The sequence below is a fragment of the Daucus carota genome, chromosome 2 (genome assembly GCF_001625215.2).
Source record: "Daucus carota subsp. sativus chromosome 2, DH1 v3.0, whole genome shotgun sequence".
NCBI lineage: Eukaryota > Viridiplantae > Streptophyta > Magnoliopsida > Apiales > Apiaceae > Daucus > Daucus carota.
In genome coordinates this window covers 54,345,413-54,373,409 of record NC_030382.2, presented here as the reverse complement: position 1 = coordinate 54,373,409, position 27,997 = coordinate 54,345,413, and the positions used below count along the sequence as shown (strand labels likewise).

Sequence of the window (27,997 nt, the reverse complement as noted above, 5' to 3'; positions counted from 1 at the left end):
ACTTCACCCACTTTGGGTTCCACCACTTCACCCATTTTTCTTTCCCTTTTCCACTAATTTATACATATTTCTTGGAGGGACGGGGGAGTAGTATATAAACAGCTATCACTGAAATTTATTATGTACCAAACCAACAAAAGCCTTTCAAAAAGGGAGAGAAAAATTTATGGCCGGAGTAATGGCCAGGGTTCCGATGAGCCACCGCATCTTTACTTCTTACAACAACCGGGAAAATGTATTTCAAGGTGAACTAGCGTTGAGCATGTCTGATACAGTATTTGGGTTTCTTCACGAAGAAGGTGAAGGATCGCCGGAGAACATTACTTGCCACGAAAATGAAGGCCAGCTTGATGAAGACGATGATGTGGAAAACTCCGGCAGGATGGTTGAAGATAACAAGAAATTTTGGGAAGATCAACACAACCTTTTACAGGTACGCTTATTCTCATTTGTATAAACATAAAATTGACTCATGTAAATGTCCGAATTCTTGAATCTTTTTGTTTTCCGAAAAAACGAAAAGTTTATAAACTCCACAGTAACATATTTATCTAAGAGCATCTCCAAGAGCAATATGTATAATGGTTGGGTATATTGATTGGCTAAACTCATTATGTAAATTTTTTGCTAAGGGGACATGTACATGCTCCAATGGAGTTATGTATAATTGTGCTTGTGTAAATTTATACCTAAAGGCTCACTTGATTCGACAAATATAGCCAACCAAACATGGTTGGCTATATTTTTTTGCTAAGGGGCGGATGGTTGGAGTTGTATACTTTTTAGATAATCTCTATAAGTGCCATCTGGATGCCACCTAGATGACACATAGATGATTTTAGCCAAGGGTTTTTGGGGTTGGAGATGCTCTAATCAATATTATACAGCTAAAACATGGAGTTTGCCTATTTATCTGATCAAAATTATCTGCAGGCTACCTTGTATAGAACAAGTTCCGTGGAATCAAAGATCAGAAACTGCACAAAAGAAGCATTGAGTGACGCTAAAGTCTCCGGAAATTTATGTAATTGCCAAAATCCGGTGATCGGTGGCTGTCGAAGTTGCCTTATGAAACAAGTTAGTGGCTGTCTTCAAAACGCTGGCTTCGATTCAGCAATTTGCAAGTCCAAGTGGAAAAACTTACCCGATATGCCATCAGGTAAGTGTTCGCGAAAAAAACATACGAGGCTAATAATTATTTATATATTTTGTCATTTGATTTGACTTAAAATTTAAATATTCATGCAACCATTCTATATTTGTTTTTATAATTGTAATAATTTCCGCGTGCAGGGGAACACACGTTTGTAGATGTACTGGATACAGATCAAAAGAAAGGCCAGGTGAGGGTAATCGTGGAATTGAATTTTCGCGGTGAATTTGAGATGGCTAAAGCAAGTGAAGAATACAACAAGCTAGTGAGTAAGCTTCCAGAAGTGTTTGTGGGAAAAGTTGAGAGACTAATGAGCTTGACCACAATATTATGTTCGGCTGCTAAGAAATGCATGAGGGACAGGAAAATGCACCTGGGACCATGGAGAAAAACCAGGTACATGCAAGCTAAGTGGCTCAGGGTCACGGAACGGAGAACCACCGTTCCGCGGCTGATGTCCACCACCGTGTTGGCGAGCCGGCCGCAGCGGCCAAAGGCGTCTATGCTTACGGTGGATTTGCTAGAGAAGTTGCCGAGTGTGCAGTGTGCTGCAGTTAAGGTTGTTTGATTAAGTTGTTCATGTGTACAGAAGTATATGATGTACTGGGAGAGTATCAGAGAGTTTCTAACTAGGAATCTCTGGACTTTAAAAGTTTAGCGATATTAAATTATTTATAAGTTTATTACTCCTTACTATTGAAACCTGATGGATATTAATAACATTTTACTTTTTAACTTATTTTGTCAACCGACGCTACATTCTACAGAAAGAATCCATTCCGCTTGGATTTAGTACTTTGAATTAAGTATATTTTGTGTTCGTACACATTTGGATACAGACGGTGAGCATAATCAAGGGCCATATCAATGGTTCCGACGAATATATAAAATTTTCCTTATTGAATATTTAAATATCAGTTAAAATTTATAATTTATTATAATAAATATATTCTATATTAATAGGACGGGAGTATTGTGCCTCTGTTTATTTGACAATAAATGTGACATGCTCAAGTCCGAACAACCAAGATGCTTCTGTCGCCTAATTTAGTGGTACCATATTTTACTACTATCAACTGGTTGAAAGTTCTTTAATCAAATTTAAGATGCTAAAGGTACTCTGGAATGAAATTTATTAATGCTAAGTGAAGTGCTTTGACAATAAACAAACATTAAAAAGTACGAAAGTACTTAGTGAGGGAATAAATTAATCAAATAAGAAAATAATTCAACACTGTGTCATCTTTTTATGATAAACCAAACTAAAACCATAGGCAATGCGCCGCGTAGGTGTCCCGAATAATATAATAAATTATCAGCATTCAGCGGCATGCCCCATCGTTCTTGATTAGGTTTGCTTTAAATTATCGGTTTTTCTATGGTGTGCCCATGGGCACACAATAAGCACAAAATTTGATAGTTTTTCCATTTTTTGATTGGCTCACACACCTTTAATAATGATGGCCCCCTCCGCATTCACACCAACCACACCAATAAAAACACTCCAAATCTATGAGTTTCCGTGCTTAGCATGTGCCCATGGGCACACACTAGACAAACCCTTAAATTATTGTATGAGTTCGTCCCAACATTATTAATTCGAGTCGCAACTTGTAATTATTAATTTCATCCTAGTCAGTGCCAAGGAGACTCTAATCTGCAGAGTAGCAGTAGCGATTTGTTTTATCTATCTTAATCATTGTTGTTAAGAAAACCCATCGAATCATGTTTTCGTACTGATCTAATTTTGTGATCTTCGATAGCTAAACCAAAATAATACTTATATACTTATATATTTAATTTCATTTTCACAACTCGAGTATTTATCGTGCGTTCTTACATAAACTGGATATTTCTATATATTTTTTCTAAATTCATTTATTTATGTGGCCCATATTTTAATTACGAGGCATTGTGTTTTAGACCAGAGTCGCAATCCGCCCGAATCTTATCTTCATGGGTGTAATGTGTAAAGGTTTGGTTTGATGCACCTAAAATACTCGGGTCGGGAGACATGGGCCCCATAAACCCAACCAAATCGATTAAACCGACCTAAACCGTCTCTATTTTTAACCGACCCACTCGATATTATTTAACCAATTTTTGAATGGTGTTAAATATTAAAATCATGAATTAAATAGGTTGGATTAGGATCCAACTCGACATATATTATGCACCGATGAATCATATTATTAGTTTACTACTTGACTTAAAATTAAGATTTTTTTGATATATTATTATATGTTACATACTAATTTCAACTCAATCGGACCCGACATATATTATACACTAACGAGTACGAGCCATATCATTAGTTTACTACTTGACGTAAAGTTAAGTAAGATCGTTTTGAGGGTATTAAATTATAACCCAAACCAATTCACTTAGGGTCGTTTGGTTGGAGAGAGGGTATGGGTTTGGAATGAGGAATCAAGTTAAGCTGATATGGAGTTGAGGTATCATTTCTAATATCAGATGTTTGGTTTAGTGGTGGAATGAATATGATTGCATCATAATATTTACGAGTTATTAATTGGAATTAATTTAAAATATCATTTAATTAATATCTATATATTTTTTGAGTCATTAATTTCATTTTGTGTCAATAATTTACATGAAATGATAAAAATAATAATGAAAATAAAAGAAGAAAAGTTGATTCTTGAAACCTAGGTTTCATACTCACCTTTCATTTGGGTATGAAATCCTCATACTTTGTGGGTTTGAGGAATGGATTTGATGAAACAAAATTCTCAACAAAACACCGGTACGAGTTTGAATGAACAAAAGAATATAGTATATCATTCGTGATTCTGTTACAACACGGCGGTATAGAAAAGCGTGGACAAACGACCTCTTAATTTAGAGGTGCAAACCGGGAAAAAAAGAAGCAGCCAATTACACTTTCATTTTCATTATTAGGTAGTGTGGGCTTCCGAAGGTATAACTGAAAATACGGTAAATGCATTTTTCGAAAGCCCATATTGCAGATCTGGATTACCAGCCTTTTACCTTCGCTTTCATTCAGGTCCATTAAGCCGGAGTAGTTTATGAGCGGGGGTGGACCGTGGACCCAACAACCGATCTGTAAAGTTTGGGGGCTTGTCTGTTTACCAGTTTATTTCTTCCCATCGACGTTTCGAGGTTTTTCTTGTTGTCAATCAGAACGGGGCTCACTCTTATCTCTACTGGGCCGGATGTCTTCTCTCCCATGAGTCTTAATATTGCTCAAAGCGGGCCTTGTTGTTGGGAAGTACTGGCACTGAGGCCCAACTTGTCAGCCGGAGATATCCCTCTTTTTCATCCGGGACTTTACAACACAATATTCCGAATATATATTACATTAGATTAAGTTTAAAAGTAAAAATCTTATAATAAATTTTAGTCATTTACTATACTGATATAGAAGTGAAAATGTAATGCATTAAATCTTGCACACACATATATAATACCGGATAAAAGTTTATCATATATAATTTTTGAATGATGAATTAACCAATTTCTTTTTGGGGAAAATGATTAAGTGTGAACCAAGTTATATGATTATATTGCGTACAAGTTTTAGCTAAATCGACGGTATTTGCCGTCTCTCAACTCTCAAGCTACTAGCAAATCATCACATCATTGGATCGAAGTCCTTCGCATTTATAATTATCAAGGGGATAAAGGCTTGAATTCATAAACACATCACAACCCGTGATATCAAATCAAATAATCGAACTCGTGACAAAAAAAAGAGTAAAAAATCAAATAATGAACTCTGTTAAAATTCTAAATTACAAAAATATGTAAACTAGATCATATCAAATCTGATTAACAGATACGACTATCAAAAAAGAATTCAGTGCCCCGATATCAATAATAAAAATCTTAAAAAGGTATTAGATGATTTTTTGATAAAAAATCAAACATCAGCTTGTGTCAAAAAGTCATCATATATTCAAAAACATAATAATTATTCTCTCGGTCCATCTAAATTGTTTATCTCGAAGATGAGACTAACAAGCATTTTCAATCTCCTTATAAAATATAATACTATAATTATTTTGAATATTACTTTCTATAAAAATGTTAAATATTTAATTAAAAAGTTGAAACTAATTTACAAACTACATTTTATAAAAAATTTAAAATATATATCATGAAAAATCGGAAAGAAAATGGGAGTAACGGATGGATATAACAGGGACGCGTACCAAAGCTGTACATAATTCTTTGGTAATGGGTGGAAATATATTCCATCCCACAAAACAAAATTGAAACCAAAGCAACACTACAACTAGAGATGTTCAAAAAATCTGAAATCTGAAATCCGATCTGATCCGATCTGGAAAAAAATCTGAAAAATCCGATCCGAAAAAAACCCGGCCCGGCCCGGCCCGGCCCGAGGGCCTAAAACAGGCCTAATATTTTCAAAAAAACCCGGATAAAATCCGGATTTTTGAAAAATCCGGGCTTTTTATAACTAAACCGGGCCTAATATTTTTGGGAAAGCCCGGCCCGGCCCGGCCCGATTTTTAAAAAAGCCCGGCCCGATCTGGTTTGAAAAAAATCCGGATTTTTTTGGCCCGGTCTGGATCTGGCCCGAACAGATCTTTTGTGCATCTCTAACTACAACAGAGGAATAAACTTAAAATATCCGTGCAACCGTATCACATAATAAAAACCTTATTTTTTATACACACACATGTTTCGTCGAGTATCGCTTGTCATTCTAACAACTTCGTACTCATTCTTTGAAAGTGACTCTTGTGTTCCGTTGTTCTTGACTTTTAAGCACCTTTAGCTCCAAACAAAACTTCAGCCCACATCATCACACCGCTCCGTATTCATCACGCCTATACACACAACTATATGTATCTATCTTAATACTATCAACTCATGAACTCACTCTTCTCTGAACAAGTGTTAGATTTTGCTCAAGAACTGTAGCAGTATTTTCCCTTTGGGTAAGTTTGTATTGTGTATGCATGACAAGTGTGTTTTGTTATTTTAATTAATGGGTTTTTTAGTTTTTAATTGTTTTGAAGTGTATGATTGATTTGAAGCAATTGACACTTTTGTTGTGTTGCGAATGGGGTTTATGATGATGGGTGTTTCTTTTATTTCAATTCGTGACTGTGTACCTTTTTTAATTGGGGGGTTAGATAACTATTTTATTTTGTTTTTTTGTTTGTGTATGTGGGGTTTCTAGGTTTTTAAAGAAGGTGGTATTTGACTTTGAGACTAAAAGGGGTGATTGATTGTAATGAGGTTTTGTAGGGCTGATAATATAGTTTGTGTTTGATGGGATATTACTGGGTTTTGTGGCTCTTGCATGTGTATGATTTTGAATGATCATTATTCTGATTGCTTATAGTTTGGATTTTTCATGAATTTTTGGTAAAAGTTGAAGGTTGGAGACTGGTATCAGTCTTAGTCTGCGCTTTTGGGTTAGGGTATGATCATGTGTTTATGTTAGAAACTTGAGGTTTTTTGTGGTATCTATTGACAGGTGACCATCTTTACATTACCTCGGCTCGATGGTTTGATGTCTTTTTTAGTTATGGATTTGGGAAGAATAGCTTATAGAGAGCTTTGATTAGTTTAAGGAAAATTTTGATTTTGTATCTCCATTGCGATAATGGGGGAAGAGTCTTCTTGGATCAGAAGAACAAATTTTTCTCACACCATTTATCATCGCCTGGACTCTGGCAAATTTGCCATAGACTCTAGCAGTTTGGCATCTCATTCGGACAGAGCTTCCGGTCTTCAAACAAGACCCGCAAATGGATCAGGTGGTAATCAGATTCAGCTCAATCATAGAACAAATAAACCTAGGGCTGCATCGCCTCTCCCTGAAACCAAACTCTCAGATACTTTTAAGGAAGCGAGGTCTGATAGGAAGCGATTCTCAACTCCACATCCCGTAAGAAGAGGATCGGGAAAGGCAACCCCTAAAGATTCTCTTGCAAAAAGGGCCCCTGATACTAACCATTCCCCCAAGTCGCTAAAGCACTTCTCTTCTATGAAAATTTATGATAAGCTGAAGAGCAAAAAGGAGTCGGCATGGACAAAGTTTTTTGATCATGGTGGCGGTAAGGTTACCTCTGTCGAATCAGCTGATGAATGGATGGTTGATCTCTCTAAGCTATTTATTGGGCTTAGATTTGCTCATGGGGCGCATAGTCAACTTTACCATGGGTGTTACAAGGATGAATCTGTTGCTGTAAAAATGATTAGGGTACCAGATGATATCGACGATGGATCACTTGGAGCTCGGTTAGAGAAGCAGTTCACAAGAGAAGTTACCCTTTTGAGTCGTCTGCACCACCAAAATGTCATTAAGGTATATATTTATATTTTATATCCACTACATTTACTGCTTTATCATCTTATGACTCTCAGGATTCCAGTAAGAAGTGATTTTTGTATCACGGTATTTAATCGTTTCTATGAACAAATAAGTGACTTATGTTAGTGGTACAAGATCATTTAGTCAGTTTGTTACTTACCCTCCTACAGGACTGCGCAAGACATTCCTTTTGACGTGGTTTATGGATATGTTTATTCTGTAATTTGGCTGTAAGTTGTACAAATGAATAGAGTGTCAATCGTAAGTAAGATGGAAAAATTTGCATCCTCGACCTATTTACTCTCCTTCATAGAAGGAAACGTATTAATTGCCAGGATAGTACGTGTGCAAAGATTGTTTTTTCTTGCCTCTTTAGTATGCTGACTATAACTTTCATGCAGTCATTTGATAAAAGAGAAAGTAAAATCAGTGCCCTCTTTATCAAATCACGGTTTTAAAACAGATTGCTGAATTGCAATTACTTTATTTTTTCCTGATATTCTTTCATATTCACTTCAGTTTAAAGGAGCATGCAGAAAACCACCAGTCTTCTGCATCATCACAGAATATCTTTCTGAGGGTTCTTTGAGGGCATACTTGCACAAGCTTGAGGAGATTCTTCCCTTACGAAAAGTAGTCTCGATGGCTCTGGATATTGCCCGGGGGATGGCATTCATTCATTCTCAAGGTGTCATACATAGGGACCTTAAGCCTGAGAATATACTTATAAATCAGGATTTTCAGCTGAAAATTGCAGATTTTGGAATAGCTTGTCGTGACACATCTTGTGATCCCCTGGCTGACGACTCCGGAACTTATCGCTGGATGGCTCCGGAGATGATTAAACGCAAATCATACAGCAGAAAGGTCGATGTTTATAGTTTTGGACTCATTTTATGGGAAATGGTAGCTGGAAATATACCGTACGAGGATATGACACCCATCCAAGCCGCTTTTGCCGTGGTGAACAAGGTACTTTCATGACGCAGTTTTGTTTCTTTTTGCAGTTTGCTTCTCATGTGAAATATAAATTCTGCGCATAGATATTACTCACACATTTTCTAGTTTATTATGGCTTTGTAAAAAATTTGCACACACAAAGTCCGATATGTATATTTGAAATACATTTGCGACTAATTGTAAATTGCTTGATGGGGAAGGATAAATTATATCTGTTTCTGGTATACAGAAATTGATACTTTCTGTTTCGTAAAATGCCAACACACATAGAATTATTGCACTTCATTTGTTTAGCAAAGCTAGATAAAACAATTCACCTATTTTTCCTAATAATATGGTTTTAATAAAATCTTGTGGCGAGGCTTTACTTTTCAAGAACTTCGATTTCTTTGAAATATTTTTACATATATATTATTATATTGTTGTCATAGTTATTTATCAACATGGGTCAGGATCGAGGACATTGACGAACGTATTTGTACCCCGTTTTTTTTTTGTCTCTAATTTTCTCTATGTATATATCTAGAGAAAGATAAGGAAATGGGAGTGACAACGTGTTGCCTTGCATAGGTCAGCTTTTGCGTGTTTAATGTTTAAAATTAAGTACGTTAAATTCTTTTTTCAAGAATCATAAATCTTTTGGTAGGTGCTAACTCACTTCAACATGAGCACTCGCCTTTAAAGAGCCCATATATATTTGTATTTGGGTGCACATTACACAAGGGCAGTTTGTTCTTGCACACACACACGCTCAATTTAATAATACTTATATTGTGATCTTTCAGAATTTTAGACCAGCTATCCCAGGTGACTGCCCTGCTGCCATGAAAGCTTTGATTGAGCAGTGTTGGTCCTTACAACCAGACAGAAGGCCAGATTTTTGTCAGGTTGTGAAGGTGCTAGAGCAGTTTGAGGCTTCACTTGCAAGTGATGGAAACTTAAATAAGCTACAAAACCTGCCTTGTCAAGATCACAAGAAAGGGATTCTTCATCTGATTCAGAAGATTGGCCCTGTACATCATAACCCTTCACCAAAGCCCAAACCTAAATTTGCATGATGTTTTTGGTGATCTGGCTTTTGTAGTTTCCAGGTCGCAATGTACATCGCAGCTCCTTTTTTTCCTTCCTTTTTTCTTTTTTTTTTTAATTTTTTTTTTTTAGACTTTTCCTTGTATTCTCGTACTAAATTATATGAATATGTAAATTAAATAGGAGTTAAGGTAAATATTATACTCTAACATCATCGCTGCAAAAACCAACCTGCTCTTTGTTAAAATCGTACAAGCAGTTCTGCATGTTTGCTTCTTCAAAGGTGTTCGACAGATGCATAGCCTTTGGCAAACAACTTCTAATACCCAGATATCACAAGTATTAGTGGTCATGGTTTATGAGAGGTGAGTTGATTTGTCTTTTTGAGATTGGAGTGATGGCCACCATATGATCTTTGGATAGTTTAGCTGATTTAGCATGATTTATCTGATAGCTGGTCAATTGCTTATCATACCCTTTAATGAGGGGAAAAGCGCAAGGATATGAAACATATTTCAAAACTTTTCTAAATCACGCCTACATTTTACTCTCGGACCGGTATTTATGTGTAGTGTACACGGCATATGTTTGGTTTGGTAAGGATTGCCTGTCCCTTTCATTATTTGTATTTGTAGCTCTTTCTGTTTTGGATTGCATCTAGTTAGTTGTGCTCATTTGTTTGTTCTTCTGCAAAGAGAATTACATACAACAATAAACAATCAAACAAGATCTTGCACAAGAAAGTGGGATCAATAGATGTTCTTTATGTAATGTAAAATTGCCTTTCTTAATTTGTAGTGGTAGTGCTTTTGTTTAATAATTGCAGCAAGTTGCATTGCAATATGTTCAGAGTTGTACATATAAATATGTTTTTAGCATAGATTTGAGCATAAAAATCTTATACAATGAGGTGGGAACCTCTTTTTCACTCGGTTAATCCCTGAAGGCCTTTTAAGATATCGATATTACACTAAACAGGAGGAGTACCGAAATGTCCTGTTTATAAATCGTGTGATTATTTGCACGTGATTTTAGATGTTTTTATCATATAATAATAATTTATTTTTGTAATTTTATATTATTGAATAAAAATATACATAAATATTTTTTTGGGAATTTTTTTTTAAAAACATTAATGTGATCAAAACTTCTAAAATTACGTTACGGGTATAAGCATAGACATTCATTGAAACTTGACGAGGAAGCGTATATGAACCGTCCAGTCATTTTACTAAGACCAGTAACGACGGTGAGAAGAAATGGGAAATTGATTCGGTATAGGCCCAACTATGTTCAGCCCAATAAGGTCATGCAAAACTGCGTCCAGCTAACTATTTGAAGCATGACTGCATGAGTAACAGGCCACCTTGGTCCAAAACAGAAGATGGGCCAACAGAAACGGTCCGTCTGAAATGGATATTTTTAGAAGTTAGAAGGTCGATGAAAATAGCTGGACGAAACTAGTCTACATCTGGCATACAAATGAAGCCTGATATTCTCTCCGTACCTCTCAATTTTTTTACCCTTTTTTTTACGGTGCTCGACACGTATTTCAAGATGCATATAAGGTTCTATAATTTATTTTTAAAATTTTTATCTTTTGTAAAAATTTAAACATCAAATTTTTATTCAGAAGAAGAAAAAAGTTAAAAATAATTTATCGAACTATGTTTTGCGAGAGTATTAGAATGTGTGCCGAGCCCCGTCTCCGAATGTAAACAAATAAAGGGGACGGCGAGAGTAGCTTTCTTTTCTTTGTCTCTGGCCGAGAATGTACTAGAAGAAGTAAAGGTTGGAGATAAGATATCGGAGAAAACTAAAGAGAATGCACAAAACAAAAATTAAACTTAAATACCTTTTCATACTTTCATCCTATTCTGACGGACAACATTGGCAGAATGCTCAACACTAAAAGGCAAAGTTGGAGATGAATGCTGACAACTGAGTAAAAGCCGGAAATAAGATGTTGGAGAAAACTAAACAGGTTGAATCAATTGTTTCTTCTGTTTAGTCTTCTCCAATCCTTACCTTCGACATTGTACTTAACTCGTAGTTATGTTTTATCATTTATGTATATAAGTGAACATCAGAAATAAGGTATCGGAGAAAACTAAGCATGGTGTGCAGGGCCGTCTGGGACTTTTTTGAGGCCATGTGCTGACTTTAAGAATGAGGCCCTTCCAAATGACAAAACAAAATTTTAATATATTTAAAATAACAAGATATCATAAACAAAATTAGACTACTACAACTGAAAAATTGTTTGTTTTTTGAGTAGTTAGACTTAAATATGTGTGTGGCCGTGTGGGATTTATTGCTTGTACAGTGCACTAATTTATGTGGAGAGAGAAGGAATAAGAAGAGACGTGCATGGCTGGGTCTTGAGAGTTAAGAATTGACTAGTGTTTCAATAAAATAATGGTAAAATTAAAGATATATTAATATTATATTATATTTATCATGAGTATACTAAAAGATAGAAAGAAGTAGTCATAAATTGGGGGTCCTAAATTTTCATAAGCCCTGTGCTGGTGCACTTATTGCACTCCCTCAAAACCGGCCCTGGCGTGCAGCAAGTCTTGCTCAAATTTATGTTTAGTTTTCACTCATCCTCACTTGTGAGGTTACACTTGAGATTTATGAGTAATTGATTCAACAGTTGCCTTGTATTTATAGTTCAGATCCCTCAACTCAAGTACAAGTCATGCATTTCTCCTGACTAAGGAATCGATTCTTGAATCTTGATGAACAAACATTGTGAAATGCATGTTTGATTGTGTCAGTTAAGATTTTGACCAGTGGCCACTATGTTGCAACTTTATTTTATTAACCATATAAAGCACGGGAGTAAAGTTTTATGAAGACGACTTTTTTTGGAGACCGTGGAGACCGTTTATGTTCTGCAAGTAAAATATGCATAAAAACATTGAAAAACTCATAATTTTGCAAATCATGTTGCACAAGGATCATTATATCATTTAAAATCTTGAATATCATGTATGTTTTGCATGTAGAATATTATATAACATTTTATCCTGCGGAATATATTTAGTTTGCAGAACATTTGTTCAATTTGCAGAACATACATATTCTACTTATTAAACATAAATGTTCTTCAATAATTATAATGAATTGGTGATATTTATAGAACTTACTTCACAAAATAATGTATTCTACAGTATTTTGATTTGCAAAATTATGAGTTTTGTAATGTTTTCATGCAATATTTTACTTACAGAACATAAGTGGTCTCCACGGTCTCCAAATAAAGTGGTTTCCGTAGAACTTTACTCTAAAGTACTGTAACATTGTAATACTATAATACTTTGAGAGTTGATTGACGTATGGTCTATTTTAATTTTTTGTTAAATTAAAAGAGTAGTCAGTTGGGGAATTGTCCCGACTAGACTTGTTTTAATTTAATGGAATAAATTTGTATTTTGTCAAAAAAAAAAAAAGAGGAGTAAGATGGATTTAAGAGCCTTTAACATTATATTTTAGTAAATTTTTAAGTTTTTGAATTTTCACCGTAATAGGTTAAAAGAGACAAATATGAATCAATGGATCAAAGATGAGGGCTAAAATATGTTAAAAAAATGCATTCTACAATTATCTAAAGTTAGTTAATAAAGTGTGATTCACATTAACTAAAAGACGTACTTTGCAATTAACTCTAATACCGGATACATTTTAAATTGCCAGATTCACGCAGAGATATTATATATAGTATTAGATAACTAAAAAGAAACATGAACAAATTCGATCAAAATTGATGAATATGAAAAATTAAAACAATAATTAATTAGAGAGGGAGTAAGCGGTTGGTAAAAGTGAACTCAAGCTCAAACAACACATCCACACAAGAATCTTTGTTTGCAACGAGATTATGATACTCTGTCTTATTTAGATTTTAATAACTTCTTTTCAAGCACTTTATGTACCAAACAAAAAGATTACTCGCTTAAACTATCGGTATCTTAATATAAAATTGCAAAGGAATCATTCACGGCCACAGGCAAAATCTAACTAGTGGCAAAATAGTCAGAGCGAGTAATGACGGGCTGGGCTGGCCATGGGGGCCTGAGAGAGTGATTAATGAGGAGCGTTGGCAACTGCACTTTGCTGCTCTTGATCCATAAATACACCGCAACACTCCCTTAAGCCCCAAAATGTCAACGTCCTCCACCATGCAATGGACCCCTTCTCTTTTTGCTACTGGGAGTCCCGGACCGGTGGCTCAATAGGGACAAGTATCTCAAATTTCGCTCCCATCTTTTCTCTTAAAATATTATAAAAGTAAATAATTCATTTTAGTTAAACAGTTGATATAATTTCATTATCATTTGAATTAAACATATCGGCCAATTAAATTTAGGAACGAATTTTTAAAAACTTTAATTTAGAGTTTTGTCAGTATTTATAACAAAAATATTTGGCAAGTTAATCATATCATAAAAATATAATAGGTAAACTTTAACTTATGAATAAAAATATACGAGATTGAAAATGCAACTTTAAAAAAAAAATTTAATTTAATTTTAAAAATATATTGATTTATTATGAAAAACAACTTTCGTATATAATAATTTATAAGCTTTTAACATTCGATGCCGTTTACAACAGAAATATCAAAGAGTATCTCCCACTCCCTAACTAATTTAGCGACAAATATTGCAAGTTGAAGAGCTTACATAAATAAAAAATTTAAAAGCAGCTAGAATAATAACTGCAACAGCCAACAAGAAAATCTAACAATCATCCAGGACAGGAAAAACAAGCAGCTCCCAAGCTTAAACAAAACAAAACACCCCTTGTTTCTCCCGCAGCATCTTCTGTGGGCAACATTTATCAAACAAAATAAAGAACTTCTGTGGGCACCCACCATCTGCATCACCCATCTATTTATACAAACCGGTGGGCTATACTACTATACACAATCCCCCACCTATTTATACTGCACATACACTTTCAAATACTCATTCATCAAGATTCAAGATCATACATCTCTCTTTTAGCTTGCTTTTGTTATTCTAATGGCTTCTCTGCTTCTTCTTGCTTCTGAGCTTCTCAAACACTCACACACCGACTTGACATGCTCATCATCACCAGCTCTGCCTTTTTATTCTTGTGGTGCTACTAATTCCGCCGGAGTTCCTTGCTTTACGGAGAACAGAGCTGCTAAGCTGCCGGAAAGAGCTCTGACCAGTCGTCAGTTTTGTAACGAGAAAGAAGATTTCGAAGAAGATATCGCCGACTTGAGGATTTGTGTTGTGGACATCGTTTGGCCTTAGAATAAGAATCTGTGTATATTAATTTTATTATTTTGATGCTTAAAGTTGGATCAATGTAAAATCGCTTTTTTGCTTTAGTTTTGGCCTTAACAATGTTGTTGCCCTCATCCATTCATGGTCAATCACAGCATTGCAGTTCATTCGATAATAAACCTAATCTCGAATTATAAAGCTATAACACACTCAAACCCGAATCAATAAAATGTTGGATTGAATCGTACCACCGTCTATTGGGAATTATCGCTCATTTTTGTATTTAGCCATTTTATTTTCCAATTATTTCTTCAATTAAGAAAACAAAGAATAATAATTATTATTGTTGGCATTCTCTCTTAGTCCAATAGGAAAGCTCTCCTCTCATAATTATTCATGACTGTTTATGTTTCTAGTTATGACCTCTTGATTGTGCACAAGAAATTTTGTAACAAAGAGGATTTCGAATGCAGCCGAATTGAGGATTTTTGTTGTAGACATCTTCTGGCCTTAGAATGAAGAATGTGTATACATTACTTTTCATTGTTTTGATGCTTAAAGTTGGATCACTGTAAAATACAACTCTTAATTTTGTCTGTTTTTCACTTCAGTTTGTTAACCATTCTCCGCTCTTATTCTTGGATCCTTAATATTTTGGACGGCAAGATTTTAACCATTGACATGTTAGATCAGTGTCTGTCAAATCCAAAATGATCATCAAGATCTTAACTATGGTGCAATGCTAAATGGCGGTGTCTTGAGATTGCACACGGTCACTGTTCCGAATTTTGCACTCGAAGTATATTTCACAACTGATTTCATGCTCAAAACTAGACCGACTCAGGCAAGATCAAAATACAAAAACGGATGAGATTTCCAAGTTTAATTCTGTGCATGCAAGCAGCAAGGTCTAGAACATTAAGCCCGATTGTTTTCCACGGATGACCTCAGCACCTCATAATTGATTACTAGTCGTTTCCAAGTTGGATTTTGTGAGGACAAGTCTATCCGATGTATATACTAATATCAGCATATTGCACCCCCTAAAAACAACTTAATGATTGCAAACACAAACGCATGCATTCGAACGTGCACCATGAAATAGAGGTGAATCGTGTTTCGATTGAAATAGAATTCCAAAGTAAAAGCAAAATTTGCATTCACAAGCCTGTACTCTGTACACCATCATACATAACAACCTCATTTCGGCTGTACCTCATTCAGTTCAATTATTCAAAGCTTCAAAACCCTTTAAAATCACCAATATTGACTGCAACTCAGGTGCATTTCTTTCGTTAAAGAACGATGGCCATTCTCTGTGCAAAACCCCTGGGCTTTTCACTCCTTTGTTTGGTCATTGTTTTCGGTGTAACGCATGGCTATGAAACAGCAAGCATAGCACAGCCACCCTGTACTGCGCTCCCTCCAGCATCTGCTCCAGTAAGCATAGCACAACCACCCGAAAATACTGTATTCCCACCAGCATCTGCTCCGACAAGCATACCAGAGCCACCCACGACAGCAATTCCTCCAGGCATAGCACAGCCACCCTGTACTAGTGGATTACCACCAGCATCTGCTCCGATAAGCATACCAGAGCCGCCCACTACAGCAATTCCTCCAGTAAGCATAGCACAGCCACCCGAAAATACTGTATTCCCACCAGCATCTGCTCCGACAGGCATACCAGAGCCGCCCACTACAGCAATTCCTCCAGGCATAGCACAGCCACCCTGTAGTAGTGGATTACCACCAGCATCTGCTCCGATAAGCATATCAGAGCCCCCCGTTACTGCAATCCCCCCAAGCATAGCACAGCAACCCTGTAGTAGTGTATTCCCCCCAGCATCTGCTCCAACAAGCATAGCAGAGCCACCCAGTAGTACTGTACTCCCACCAGCAAATGCTCCGTTAAGCACGTCAGAGCCACCCACTGCTGCAATCCCTACAAGCATAGCACAACCACCCTGTAGTACTGTACTCCCACCAGCATCTGCACCCGTTCAGGAAGCACCCAGTGACATGCTGATTCCACCACCTAAGAAGCTTGTGGCGGTGCAAGGTATGGTCTACTGCAAGCCCTGCGACAATAGAGGAGTTGAAAAGCTCTCGGGAGCTGCTCCGCTTGAAGGTAAGTTAGCTACACACATGTGTATATGCTAACATCGCATCAAATGCAAGTTAAATTACTAAACTATATATACGATACCATCTATATTTCAGGTGCTGTGGTGAAGCTGCAATGTAAAAACACAAAGTACCCCCTGGTGGTCCAAACTAAGACAGACAAGAATGGGAAATTTTTCATCAAGGCACCCAATACTGTAACTACCTATGGATATCACAAATGTAGAGTGTTCTTGGTGGATTCACCTGCTAACAATTGCAACACTCCCTCCAATTTAAACAACGGACTGCAAGGGGCGATGTTGATGAGATCCTCAAAGCCGCCAGGGTCTGCCCAAGCTCCAGTTGATTTTGAATTGTTCAGCGTCGGGCCTTTTGCTTTCGGTCATAAACTTCCATGCCCAAGTTGGGTACATTAGGCATGGGACGATATGTTATGTTTGTATCACAATTTTGGCGGTTCCAGGATTGTTGTGTAATGTGTCCAGGATCTTTGGTGACAATAAATAAATAAATCCAGGGTGATGATATCTTCTTTTATTAAAGTAATAATCATCAATATACTTATATAAAGGAGAAGCGAGGGGCGTGTAGGTGGCGCCTCTCACATCGCTCCGTTTATTTTTCTAATTTTCTGGAATTTTTGGATGAAAAATATCAAAAAATAAAACTACCTTTTTAGTTTCGGATATATTAAAAGCAAGTTTTAGAATCTGATTTTGTTTGAGATTATTTATGGAATACTACTTTTTTTAGTTTCGGATATATTAGAAGCAAGTTTCAGAATCTGATTTTGTTTCAAATTATTTATGGAATATAGTAGCTTGAAATTTTAATCTGATTTTGTTTCAGATTATTTAATTATGGGAAAGAGTAGTACACAAGTCTCTCTGCACCTATAAATACCCCTATAAGTTGTAGGGTTTTAGATCATCTAAACACAACCTCCTCTCTCAATACCACACCCGATTTCTAATTCGGTGTCGCCGTTCTTCTGCAACGATAAATGAAGGCTGTTTATACGGTATTAAAAAAATAGTTGTTGCAAGCAAAGGTAGTTATAGACCGCTCTACGTGAGAGTCGACAAATCCAAACACGGGAGAAGAATATAGTCTTAACATGATATTGATGGATGATATCAATAAGTTAACTATTAGTGATGTATGTTTGTTGGTTATTCTTTTATAATATATGTTTTGTTCATTGGACATGTTTGTTGTTGTTAGTTTTTATATGATTTACTTTGTATACAGGAAAATATTATTCATGCATTATAGACTGCTATACAAGGAAAATCAATATACTTATATGAAGGGGAAGCGAGGGGCGTGTAGGTGGCGCCTCTTACATCGTTCGGTTCTATTTTTCTAATTTTCTGAAATTTTGAATGAAAAATATCAAAAATTGCAACGTTATATAGTATTAAAAAAATAAAAGTTGTTACAAGTAATGATAGTTATAGACCGTTATCTCACGAATTTAAGTTAGATATTTTTGTGCACAATCAATCCAAAAAAATTGGAGGAAGGTATGTAAGAACATGATTACCTTCTAAAAAATAACACAAATAAAATTAAGATCCGTCGTTCTTTAAATTGTTAATTACGTGTAGAAATTTATTTTCATTTTTCCACCATGAATTATAGTCCAATTTTGCAATTTATATATTAGTATTGGTATTAAATCAAGATTTTAATAATATAAAATTTATTTTATCCTACAAATATTAATTTTAAATCATTAATATATTTTTTATAGACAACTACAAAATTATTGCATCTTACAAATATTAATATTGAATCATTAATATAATTTTTATAAGCCGCCGCAACGCGCGGTTTCTCGACTTTGTATAAACCAGCCAAAGACTACATTGTACTAGGACATACGTCCCTAGAGCACAAAGAGAGGGACATCCTTGAAGTCGGTAAAAGAGCTGGAACAATCTACACGAAGAACAGGCTTGGACAACTTCAAAATTTAACAGCAGATTAACACTAAACATCAGAAACTATCACCTAAGATCAGTACAATGCCGACAAAAAGTTGGATCCCTAAGAACCTACACTAATTGATCCAATAAATCATGCCAAGAGCTCCTTTGCCTGGTATTCCCCTGTCTCGAAGACTCTGTATAATATGCAATTTCATCCCCCTTTGTGTTATTATCTCTGAGCAGTATACATAATATTAATATAAAAAATAAATGACAGCATAAGCGAAATTAGTTTTTTTTGTTACAAAAGTCGATATTAATTGAAAACTCAAAATAAATAATTGAGAGTAAAATTTAAAGCCAAAAGTGCAAAGATAGCAATTGGACCGATAGATTATCATACATTCATACAACACACAAGCAATTACATATTTCTTTTGGGCAATAATAAAAATTACCTAGCAGAAGACACCAATAACTGTTATTACATAATAAACCTGTAGAACGATGGATTGTTGGTTGGACAAGATCAGTATATAGTCGCCTGTTTCCGATTAGAGGAACAGGGGCAAAGAGAGTCGGGTCGGGTTCTTAACCTATTATAGGTCAAATGTGTTTTTTTAAATATCTGACTTTATTTAAATAAAAATATTTAATATAAAATGATATTAATTTAACTAATTTCATTAAATATTTATTTTTTAAATGAATAATCAACAATAAATGACAATAAACTATATACTTTTTTCGTAAAATAATTCTTTGTTCTTGTTAAAACTTAAATAAGATGTGCCAACACATACGCGTAGGTTGGACAAATTTTAGGATGACTTGATAAATAATAATAGTTATTTTATCGGATTGAGTTAAAGTAATTATAATATATATATATAATATTTAATTGTTATATTATATTTAATTGTTATATTTCTGAAAAGTTATTGTTGTTATGATTTTTATATTAATACGAGAATATTTCTCATATTTTAATTTGTAATCATGTATGATTGGGCTTTATTAATAAACTCTAGTTTCCATAAATAAAATAAAATCATTATTAATAAGCCCAGCAAAGCTTTCTAACGGCTGTTTCTCGAGGAACGCTGCAACTTTAGTACAAGTCAAGAAACCTAGCTTTCGCTTCCCTCTGTATGTCTTTCATTCTTGTTACCCTCATACTCTGTACCTGTATCTATATTTAAAGACTTGCCTGTTTGTTACGAGAAAGAAGATATTTAAACGTAGTATTTAAATTTAATCGAACTCTATCTAATTGAAGCTCCCCCATTCAAATTCTTGTCATATGTTTGATAACAAAAAATTATTGCATAACCTTTTTTGTTTTTTTTGGTGCTAATGCTTCATATATTTAAGATGTTTAAGATGTTTGATGGTTGTGTATATATACAGAGTCTTGTTCTGCTTCATACAAAATTTTAGCACACCTATTTAGTGTTTGATTATTTGTTTCGAGGCACGGACAATTATGAACTTTACTGAATTAATTGTTTGACAATCTGCTCTTCACATTTTTCTGATAAGTACTACACTTTGATCGTTTGAGTGGTGTTTTTGTTTTTCTGATTCAAAACACGTTTGATTTTTTTATCTCTATACGAGACGATATTCTTCATGTATGCGTTTTACTTATGTAATATATGTGTTTATTTTTCTCATTAGGTGGAGAAGCATGGTAAGATTTAAGAATAGGTACTTTGTAATGGAGGTATTTTTGGATCCAAATAAAGATCTTGGTACAGATGATCCCATTATAATTACTCATTTAAATGTGTCAAAAGCAATCAAGGAAAGCGTTCTTGCTAACTTTGGTGAATGTGGTCTTGGCTCATCAATTGGTTCGTTTCAAGGTGAGAGCTAAAATAGTGCCAAGCACTTGCATTTTATTGATGTAGATTGTAGTCTATACCCGTAGTGGATTATTGTATCTTCTACTGCACGTGTATATTGGATTGGATTTTAGGTATCTATCTTTGAAACATTTTATGTTTTTGGCAGTTAAATATGTGAATCCAATAACGAAAGTTTGCATCATCCGAACGTCAAAGGAAGAGCATCAAAAAGTTTGGTGTGCAATGACCATGGTCAGGGATATTGGAAACTGCCCAGTAGTGTTTAACTTGTTGGACTTGAGTGGTAAGTCAAGCAATAGTCACATTAATTGTCTTCTGGATTTATAGGCAATGACTATCAGCATTAGACGATTATGACTTGTGACTATGGCAATAATAAAAAAAAATTTGGAAGAGTGACAATATTTGGTAATTGAACTGCAAAACATTTTAATCCTAGTGGTTTTAACCACAGTAGAACAAGATTATAATCTCGATCAATATTTCGGAAGACCGTGTGTATAATAAGTGTTTAAACAACAATCATCTAACATGAAGTATACATTCAAATAGTAAACATTAAGCATAAATATTAGGGGAGCTAGTCTTAACAATCATCTAACATGAAGTATACATTCAAATAGTAAACATTAAGCATAAATATTAGGGGAGCTGGTCTTGGCCATCAATAGCTTCTGAGCTGTTAGACGGACATCAGGTTCTCGGCCGTCGAATCAGCTGCCCCTAGTTTCTATATCCGGAAGATACTCTTCAAGCTCTTTTTTTGACCTGGAAGCTAAATTCTTTAAAATATTTATGAAATTGCCATTAGTGCCTCCAGCCACTTTAAGTAGCTGGAAGACGGGTTCAAGTGGTGCCCAGTGGCTTTGTAACAATGCGAATAACAAGAACGCCGGCATGCTTCAATGAAATCACGATCAAGAACATGAGAGAGAAGTTAATCGGTGCAGCATTTGAATGGCACCCCTCTTCCAGCTACTCTTAGTGGCTGGAAGTACTAATGGCAATGTCATAGATATTCTAAAATTTAACCTTCCAGCCAAAAAAAAAAAGAGCATGAAGAGTATCTTCCAGCTACACGATCTATCCGGTAACTGAGAATTTTTTTAATCTCCCTGGCCATGGCCATAGACCGGCTCCCACATATCGGACAGGGAAATATCATCACAACGGGCCGAGGCTATAATAGTTTGGATGAAATGAATATGATATAGCCTCAGTTAAGAATGAAATACTTGCTGATCCATAACATAACTCCTGTACCACAAATAATTATTACGTAGTACTTGTTAAATCAGAATTTTTTATTTTTTACAATCTCTTTTAGTGTGGAGTATTATAATATGATCCTCTTTTATTTGCTCCACTTGGACTAATTCTGGTAATCATTCTGCAGAAGTGCTTAGCTTTTATCCTTTTTGTATCTTTCCTAGTGTGTTAGTTATTTCTTGAGCATCGTTTTTGATTTATATACTTATAAATGTAAACATCTTATATTAGGTGCCTATGAGGTATTAATTGTGAAACAGAGAGCCTTAAATTAGTGTGGTAGACGCTTGTCATTCTATTGTATGTGCTACAGTCGGAAGAGATTGTTTAGTAATCTAAGAAAAACTTTTTTGCCAGCTTAATGACTTTGATGATTGTTCCATGGATTTTAACAGATATATATCCTCTGTAATTTAGAGATTTAGTCAATCGAGATATTGTAAATTAGCGGATGGCTTCAGTGTTGCCTATTTCCATATTACGTAAATAATAATGGATCTCTCTTAACTTCATCAGTCCAACTTCTTTTTCAAGATTTTAATTACTCTATAGGCATGTCTGATTTAAGGAGACTATAATCAATAGACTAACATTATTTACTCTAAATTAAAAAGGACTATCCCATGAACTAGATTTTAGTGATCTTTTCTTAGATTGTTTTTGTGGTCTTACATTACAGTACCTCCTTACGCTGGGTATTATATAATCCCATACAAGTGAACCAAAAAGATTATAATTATCTAGCTTCATGGGACAAGTCCATAAAATCTAGAGAAACAGGTCATCGTCTGCATGTTATAATCCCTCAAAATAAACACAGGATATGGTGGATCATAATATTAGTGACGAGTTTAGTTCAGTAATATACATGTTATTTTGCATCAGGAAGCATCAGAGCCTGTAAAGATGCAGCTTTGAAGTGTGAAGAACAAAAGTTCGAGATTTACAAGAAAGAGGCTGGACCTCGCGTCACAGCTGAGATCAATCAAATGATGCAAAATTTTCTTGAGAAGATCAAAACTTTGGAGCTCTGAGTGATACATAATTAGCAAGTGCAGTGTTGTAAACTCTACAGTTTGCATAAGGGACAGCTATATAGGAATAGTTAATCCTATCGAAAAAATTGCAACTTGGAAGCAGAAGTTTATTGTTATGACTAGGAAATGTCTCCACAAAATTGTGATTGTTCAATGCTCATACTGATATCGACATTATGTATTTGTTATTATTCCAAAACATGTAAATGTAAAAGCTAAATCTGTCTTGCATATTATAATGCTGTGCAACGATTAGAAAAAATGCAGAACCCTTTAATGTACACAATGAAATTGAAGCTCAAAGAAAAAAGGGAAACCCCGATCTCGTCCATTATGCAACAGCATCACACACCAGAAGCCTCATAATCTGCGTTTGCATGTGTAGTAGGATTGGCCAGGTTGACTGCAAGGGACATGTTCCTTATCAATAAACTTAGAGCCAGTAAACTTGTGTTCAAGTGCCAATATTTGTTTACTGGCCTCAGAATCCAACATCATTTCTTCTTCCTCAGCAATACAATCACCGATTTTACCATCACAATTGTATAAGCTACCCGGTTTTGAATATAGTTCAAAACCAAAGGATGTCTTTTTGTTCCATCCCATGCTCGACGATGCGTTAGCTGTGATGAACAATGTAAACAGGAGGATCATATATACTTTGGCATCCATGTTATGGTTCAATTTTCGCGTATTTGTGGTGCTCTAAGTATGCGACGTATGTTGTATCTTCGGTGCTGTTATGCCACCCTCCCGGGATCTAGGATTGTTTACCCTGCAAAAATTTGATGCCTTGTAATGTCTCTTGTGCCATGAGTGTCACAAAGTTTCTTCTGAACTGCCAGGCCTATTTTTCAATTAGAAGAAGAATGAGAACCTTAAAGAAGATGCATGTATGGCATTTTTGGGAATTACCGGTTTGTGATGTTAAGTAACTTTCTACTTTGGGATCAAGAGAGTTTGGTATATCCTCATTACAAGGGCAACCAGAAATGCCAAAATAACCACTCACAATACTTGGTTCTTGTTTTTCGGTAAAACATAAGGTTCTAAAATTGACACTTTTTTTAGAAGTATCTTTAAGCTTTGAGAAAAAAATATTCTTTTTTTTTTTGCCATCTAAATATTTTGAACGTACTCGTTGTTTTTTGGGTTAGCTAATTCCATTTTTCACATATTTCTTAATTCTTAATGAAGAAAATTCAATATATATACATAATTAGAGAAATATTCTATAAATTTATAGAAAATTAATTGATAATTGTATTATATTAATAATTGATAAAAACCACCAACGAGCCTGATAAAACAATAGTAATAGATAAAATAACAATCCTATTAAAATAATATATTTATGTTTATAATATCAATTAAATAATAAATTTGATAGAATAATCTATTTTTATATTTTTTGTCAAGAATATAATCTATTTTTTAATTCCAATTCTCAAAAAACTCCTAAATATTTCTTGCTATTTATATTATAGCCTGTTAGAATAACTGTACAGTACAAGACTACAAGCAAACAAGTCAAAATTTGACCATAAAAAAAAACCCTAATTCCGCACCCAATTCCCCCAATTATCATCTCGTACACAGTACTCAAATCAAGAATCTTTAGTTGCATAATCATCTAATACTAAAATGGAAAACAACCCATCTGCAAAAGAAGAAGTATCAGCAGCAACAGCAGTGCTACTTGGCGCCTTAGCTCCTGGCGTTAATGTCCGTACATTTTTCCCCATTAAAATCACCTAGATTTTGCATATTTTGGCTAATCATTTTTTTCTAAATGTTTATTTGTTGTTGCAAGTTAATCTTTTGTGGTTTTGAATGCAGGGCCAAACTTGGAATACACTAAAAGTTGCATTCTTGATGTTGGGTGTGTGCCTCGCTGCTATGCTGGCTTTAGCATTTTCTGCAAGTGATTCTGCATTGATCATTCATGTCACATTACTTGTTCTTATTACTGGGACGCTCTTCTTTCTTTTAACGAGGTATTTTGAACTCACATGCATGCAAATTTAATATATACTTTTTATTTGTAATGTTACTTAATGAGGTTTTCATAGGGGGTTTAGATAAGATTTTATGTTAAACGATTATTAGATCAAACTATTTTGGAAGTTTTGTGTTTTTGTGATGGTTGTTTTGTTTTATTAATAGTTGTATGATATCCTTGATAATGTGTTTAACTGCGGCCTTCAGTTCATGATCAATATATTTGTAAATGTTTACTTTGCGGAGCAGCTATTTAACATTCAAGTTGATATTTAGATGCCCTGTGCTTGAGAATTAACTATTGCGGTCTACCGAGTGTATGACTATTGGCAGATATTGGTTGAACCTCTTATTCACTTGGCTATTGTCATTGATTGGTTGTATATTTTGGGATAGCAGTATCTCTTTTAATCTATAGTTTTTAACACACAATAAATTTCTAGGGGATAGCAGTGTATCTTTTAATCTATAGTTGTTAACACAATTAATTTATATAACTCTTCTTATTTGGATCGAACTTGATAAGATATCTGATGCCCTTATAATGCCTATCTTGCTTTCATTTCAGGGATATTGTGTTGGATTCATATTTGTGTAGAGAGCGCCGCTAACGATCTTGATTTATTAGATATATGGCTGTATACTACGTATAAGGCTTTCTAAAATACGAAGTAGGATGTATTACATGTGATGGTTATTGTTACAGTATCTTATACATGGACTATCAATTTTTTTCTAGAAGGGTAACTTAATTGTATGTTGTTTATTCCCATACTTTTTCTGCCTGCTTCATCAAATACCTGAATGTTGCCAGGATGTAGACATAGATAGATAAGCCTAACCTGTCATAGTTGTTATGATCCTGACTCCTGAGTTATGGCCACAAGACACGGCCTCACTGAAGCTTCACCGTGTTGCACTCTAATTCTGCCTAAAACGTCTAAAATATCATAGGTCTTGGTATATAAGACCTTTTACTATGGCTGAAAGCATGCCGTTACTTGCAAAGCCAAATTTTACCCATTATATTATATATCCTGCTTCTAGAGCGGGTCTAGGGAGGGAAAGATCTACAGACACCTCTAATTGAGAACCTGAAATGAGATATAGTTTGGTTTGCTAAACTTCATCAGCTATGAAGGAAGACCATGTAGTTTATAAAGATATTTGAAAACTGGTTTTACATTTTTTTTTATTTTTGGTTGATTGGTTCTAACACTTGAACGTAAGCAGTCAAAGTTCATTTACATATTATTGAGGAATTTGCAAGTGGTTGCTACTTTAGGTTTAAGTTATAAAGTTCCTGGGTGTATGCTGTAATATTACTCCGTCTTTGTTTTCGTAAGATGCAAATACACCATTGATTCAGCAAAAGACCAACAGGAGAACAAATTTAAGTCACCTGACCTTGTAGTGTAATATCGAGGTAACAAGAATGATTGAAAAATAATAGAGGAAGCTTTTAACAATTTAAAACTGATCTCCAGTTCTTATGTTTTGTTTTGTTTCTAATATGTTTTAGCTTCACAATAGATCATTTTCTCCTGCAGCTTTCTTGAACAAACTGGCCTAGTTACAGTTGAAAATCAAATGAAGGAGATGGGCTTAGCGCCAAAAGTTGATGCAGACAGAAGTCAATAGAACAAGTGTAGAAGACTCTGCTTTGTTACAACCTTTCAAAATCAAGACACCATTACAAGTGTAGGCAATTTTTTGAAGTATTAAAGCTCGAAGCAAGACTCACAAACATTGTTTGAAATGACAATTGACAAGTACATTTATGGAGATAGATGGTTAAAAGAAAGGTATAGAATGTTTAGCACTCTGTGGCAGCCTCGGCAGGTCTTATCCTCAAACCAGGAAATTATGAGATCTTTTAATCACCTTTTGCCGCCTCCTTTGGTTTTCCCTTCTTGGGCTTCATGAAGCAGAAACAAGAGCAGCAAGGTATTTGACACAGGAACTTCATTTGGTTTCTGGTGAATTCAAGACTTCAAGAAACCAGTATTTAATGATAATAGTGCCCTGTTTGTTCCCCTCATATTTTGCCTTAGATTATTCATGTGATTCTATTCCCATCTTTACAGATAAAAAGATGCTCAACTTGTGTAGATGATTAATACATTGCAATTCATTTTTTCTTTTGCGTTGATTTAAAAAGGCTGTGCAGCACCTAGAAAAGCAAGATTCTGTAGTAGTGTCAAGCTAAGGATATGTGTTTGTTAGAGTATATTATCCAAAACCAGAGAAAAATCTTTTCTTAAATGTTTTTCTTCCTGCATTTGGTCTGTTTTATCTTTGGATATCTCGTTGAGGTGTGTTTGAGAAATCAAATGCAATTTTTGGCGCTTTATTTGCATGATAATGATAATGAACTTGTTAAATTGTCACCTTGAGTAGGGGTCAAACTCCATAGCACCGGGGAAATGTCAAGACTATTTTCGTTGCAATGGTTCAAAAAGTTTTGCTTGCACAGACATATGCAAAAGTTGCCTATTCCCAAATCTGTTGTCGCGTCTGTGTAAATGAGCAAAAAAATAAATTATGCATATTCATGCACATTGACAGATCGTAACTATGCAAAAAAAAAAAAACTACTCATATTCATGCACTAACTATACAACGTATAATTATAATCATGTTTGTATTTTTCTAGGATATAAATAAAATTAATTCTTAGGCATTGATCTAATTGGTTTCAATTCACGGCAATCATATATGATTGGCACTTGGCAGCACTTGTTAATCAGCTGAGGTTGGGTTGTGTTTTCCTGGAGGGATATGGATGATCTATTCATGTAGAATAAAATTTGTAATATTATATACTTTTGATTAATCGAGGTGGGCAGTGTTCTAAAAATCCCCGATTTAATCGATAAATCTCCGATTAATCCCCTGCAAGGTCGGTCACCGATCCGATTTTTGAAATCCGATTAATCCTTATATATATTTTTCATAATCGAAGTATATGTGATAAATTATTAAAATTAAAATACTATATTACTTTAAATATGA

The 27,997-nt window shown here is 34.9% G+C and overlaps 5 protein-coding genes across 8 annotated transcripts; all 5 read left to right on the top strand.

The window, feature by feature from the left end:
- The first annotated feature begins 115 nt into the window (after window positions 1-115).
- LOC108206280 (uncharacterized) lies at window positions 116-1,888 on the top strand. Its single transcript, XM_017376529.2, has 3 exons — window positions 116-433; window positions 934-1,159; window positions 1,294-1,888. The coding sequence occupies exons 1-3, from the start codon at window positions 167-169 to the stop codon at window positions 1,719-1,721; spliced, it is 921 nt and encodes a 306-aa protein (XP_017232018.1). The 5' UTR covers window positions 116-166; the 3' UTR covers window positions 1,722-1,888.
- A 3,906-nt stretch (window positions 1,889-5,794) lies between these two features.
- LOC108205881 (serine/threonine/tyrosine-protein kinase HT1) lies at window positions 5,795-9,672 on the top strand. 3 transcript variants are annotated; one of them, XM_017375998.2, is made up of 4 exons: window positions 5,795-6,102; window positions 6,648-7,481; window positions 8,007-8,459; window positions 9,233-9,672. In XM_017375998.2, the coding sequence occupies exons 2-4, from the start codon at window positions 6,777-6,779 to the stop codon at window positions 9,503-9,505; spliced, it is 1,431 nt and encodes a 476-aa protein (XP_017231487.1). In that variant the 5' UTR covers window positions 5,795-6,102; window positions 6,648-6,776; the 3' UTR covers window positions 9,506-9,672. The 3 variants fall into 3 exon arrangements, with proteins under 3 accessions (XP_017231487.1, XP_063944344.1, XP_063944343.1); XM_064088274.1 differs by lacking the exons at window positions 5,795-6,102; window positions 9,233-9,672 and adding an exon at window positions 8,974-9,198 and having other exon boundaries at window positions 6,143-7,481; XM_064088273.1 differs by lacking the exon at window positions 5,795-6,102 and having other exon boundaries at window positions 6,153-7,481.
- A 4,731-nt stretch (window positions 9,673-14,403) lies between these two features.
- LOC108208347 (non-classical arabinogalactan protein 30) lies at window positions 14,404-17,445 on the top strand. The gene is made up of 2 exons (XM_017378875.2): window positions 14,404-16,871; window positions 16,964-17,445. The coding sequence occupies exons 1-2, from the start codon at window positions 16,046-16,048 to the stop codon at window positions 17,284-17,286; spliced, it is 1,149 nt and encodes a 382-aa protein (XP_017234364.1). The 5' UTR covers window positions 14,404-16,045; the 3' UTR covers window positions 17,287-17,445.
- Window positions 17,446-19,844: 2,399 nt separating this feature from the next.
- Window positions 19,845-23,220, top strand: LOC108206681 (probable ribonuclease P/MRP protein subunit POP5). 2 transcript variants are annotated; one of them, XM_017377061.2, is made up of 4 exons: window positions 19,845-19,953; window positions 20,485-20,672; window positions 20,821-20,958; window positions 22,830-23,220. In XM_017377061.2, exons 2-4 carry the CDS (start codon window positions 20,495-20,497, stop codon window positions 22,976-22,978), a joined length of 465 nt encoding a protein of 154 aa, XP_017232550.1. In that variant the 5' UTR covers window positions 19,845-19,953; window positions 20,485-20,494; the 3' UTR covers window positions 22,979-23,220. The 2 variants fall into 2 exon arrangements, with proteins under 2 accessions (XP_017232550.1, XP_063944342.1); XM_064088272.1 differs by lacking the exon at window positions 19,845-19,953 and adding an exon at window positions 20,027-20,045.
- A 1,278-nt stretch (window positions 23,221-24,498) lies between these two features.
- LOC108206969 (uncharacterized) lies at window positions 24,499-27,123 on the top strand. Its single transcript, XM_017377424.2, has 3 exons — window positions 24,499-24,706; window positions 24,821-24,978; window positions 26,533-27,123. The coding sequence occupies exons 1-3, from the start codon at window positions 24,626-24,628 to the stop codon at window positions 26,621-26,623; spliced, it is 330 nt and encodes a 109-aa protein (XP_017232913.1). The 5' UTR covers window positions 24,499-24,625; the 3' UTR covers window positions 26,624-27,123.
- Window positions 27,124-27,997: the final 874 nt, after the last annotated feature.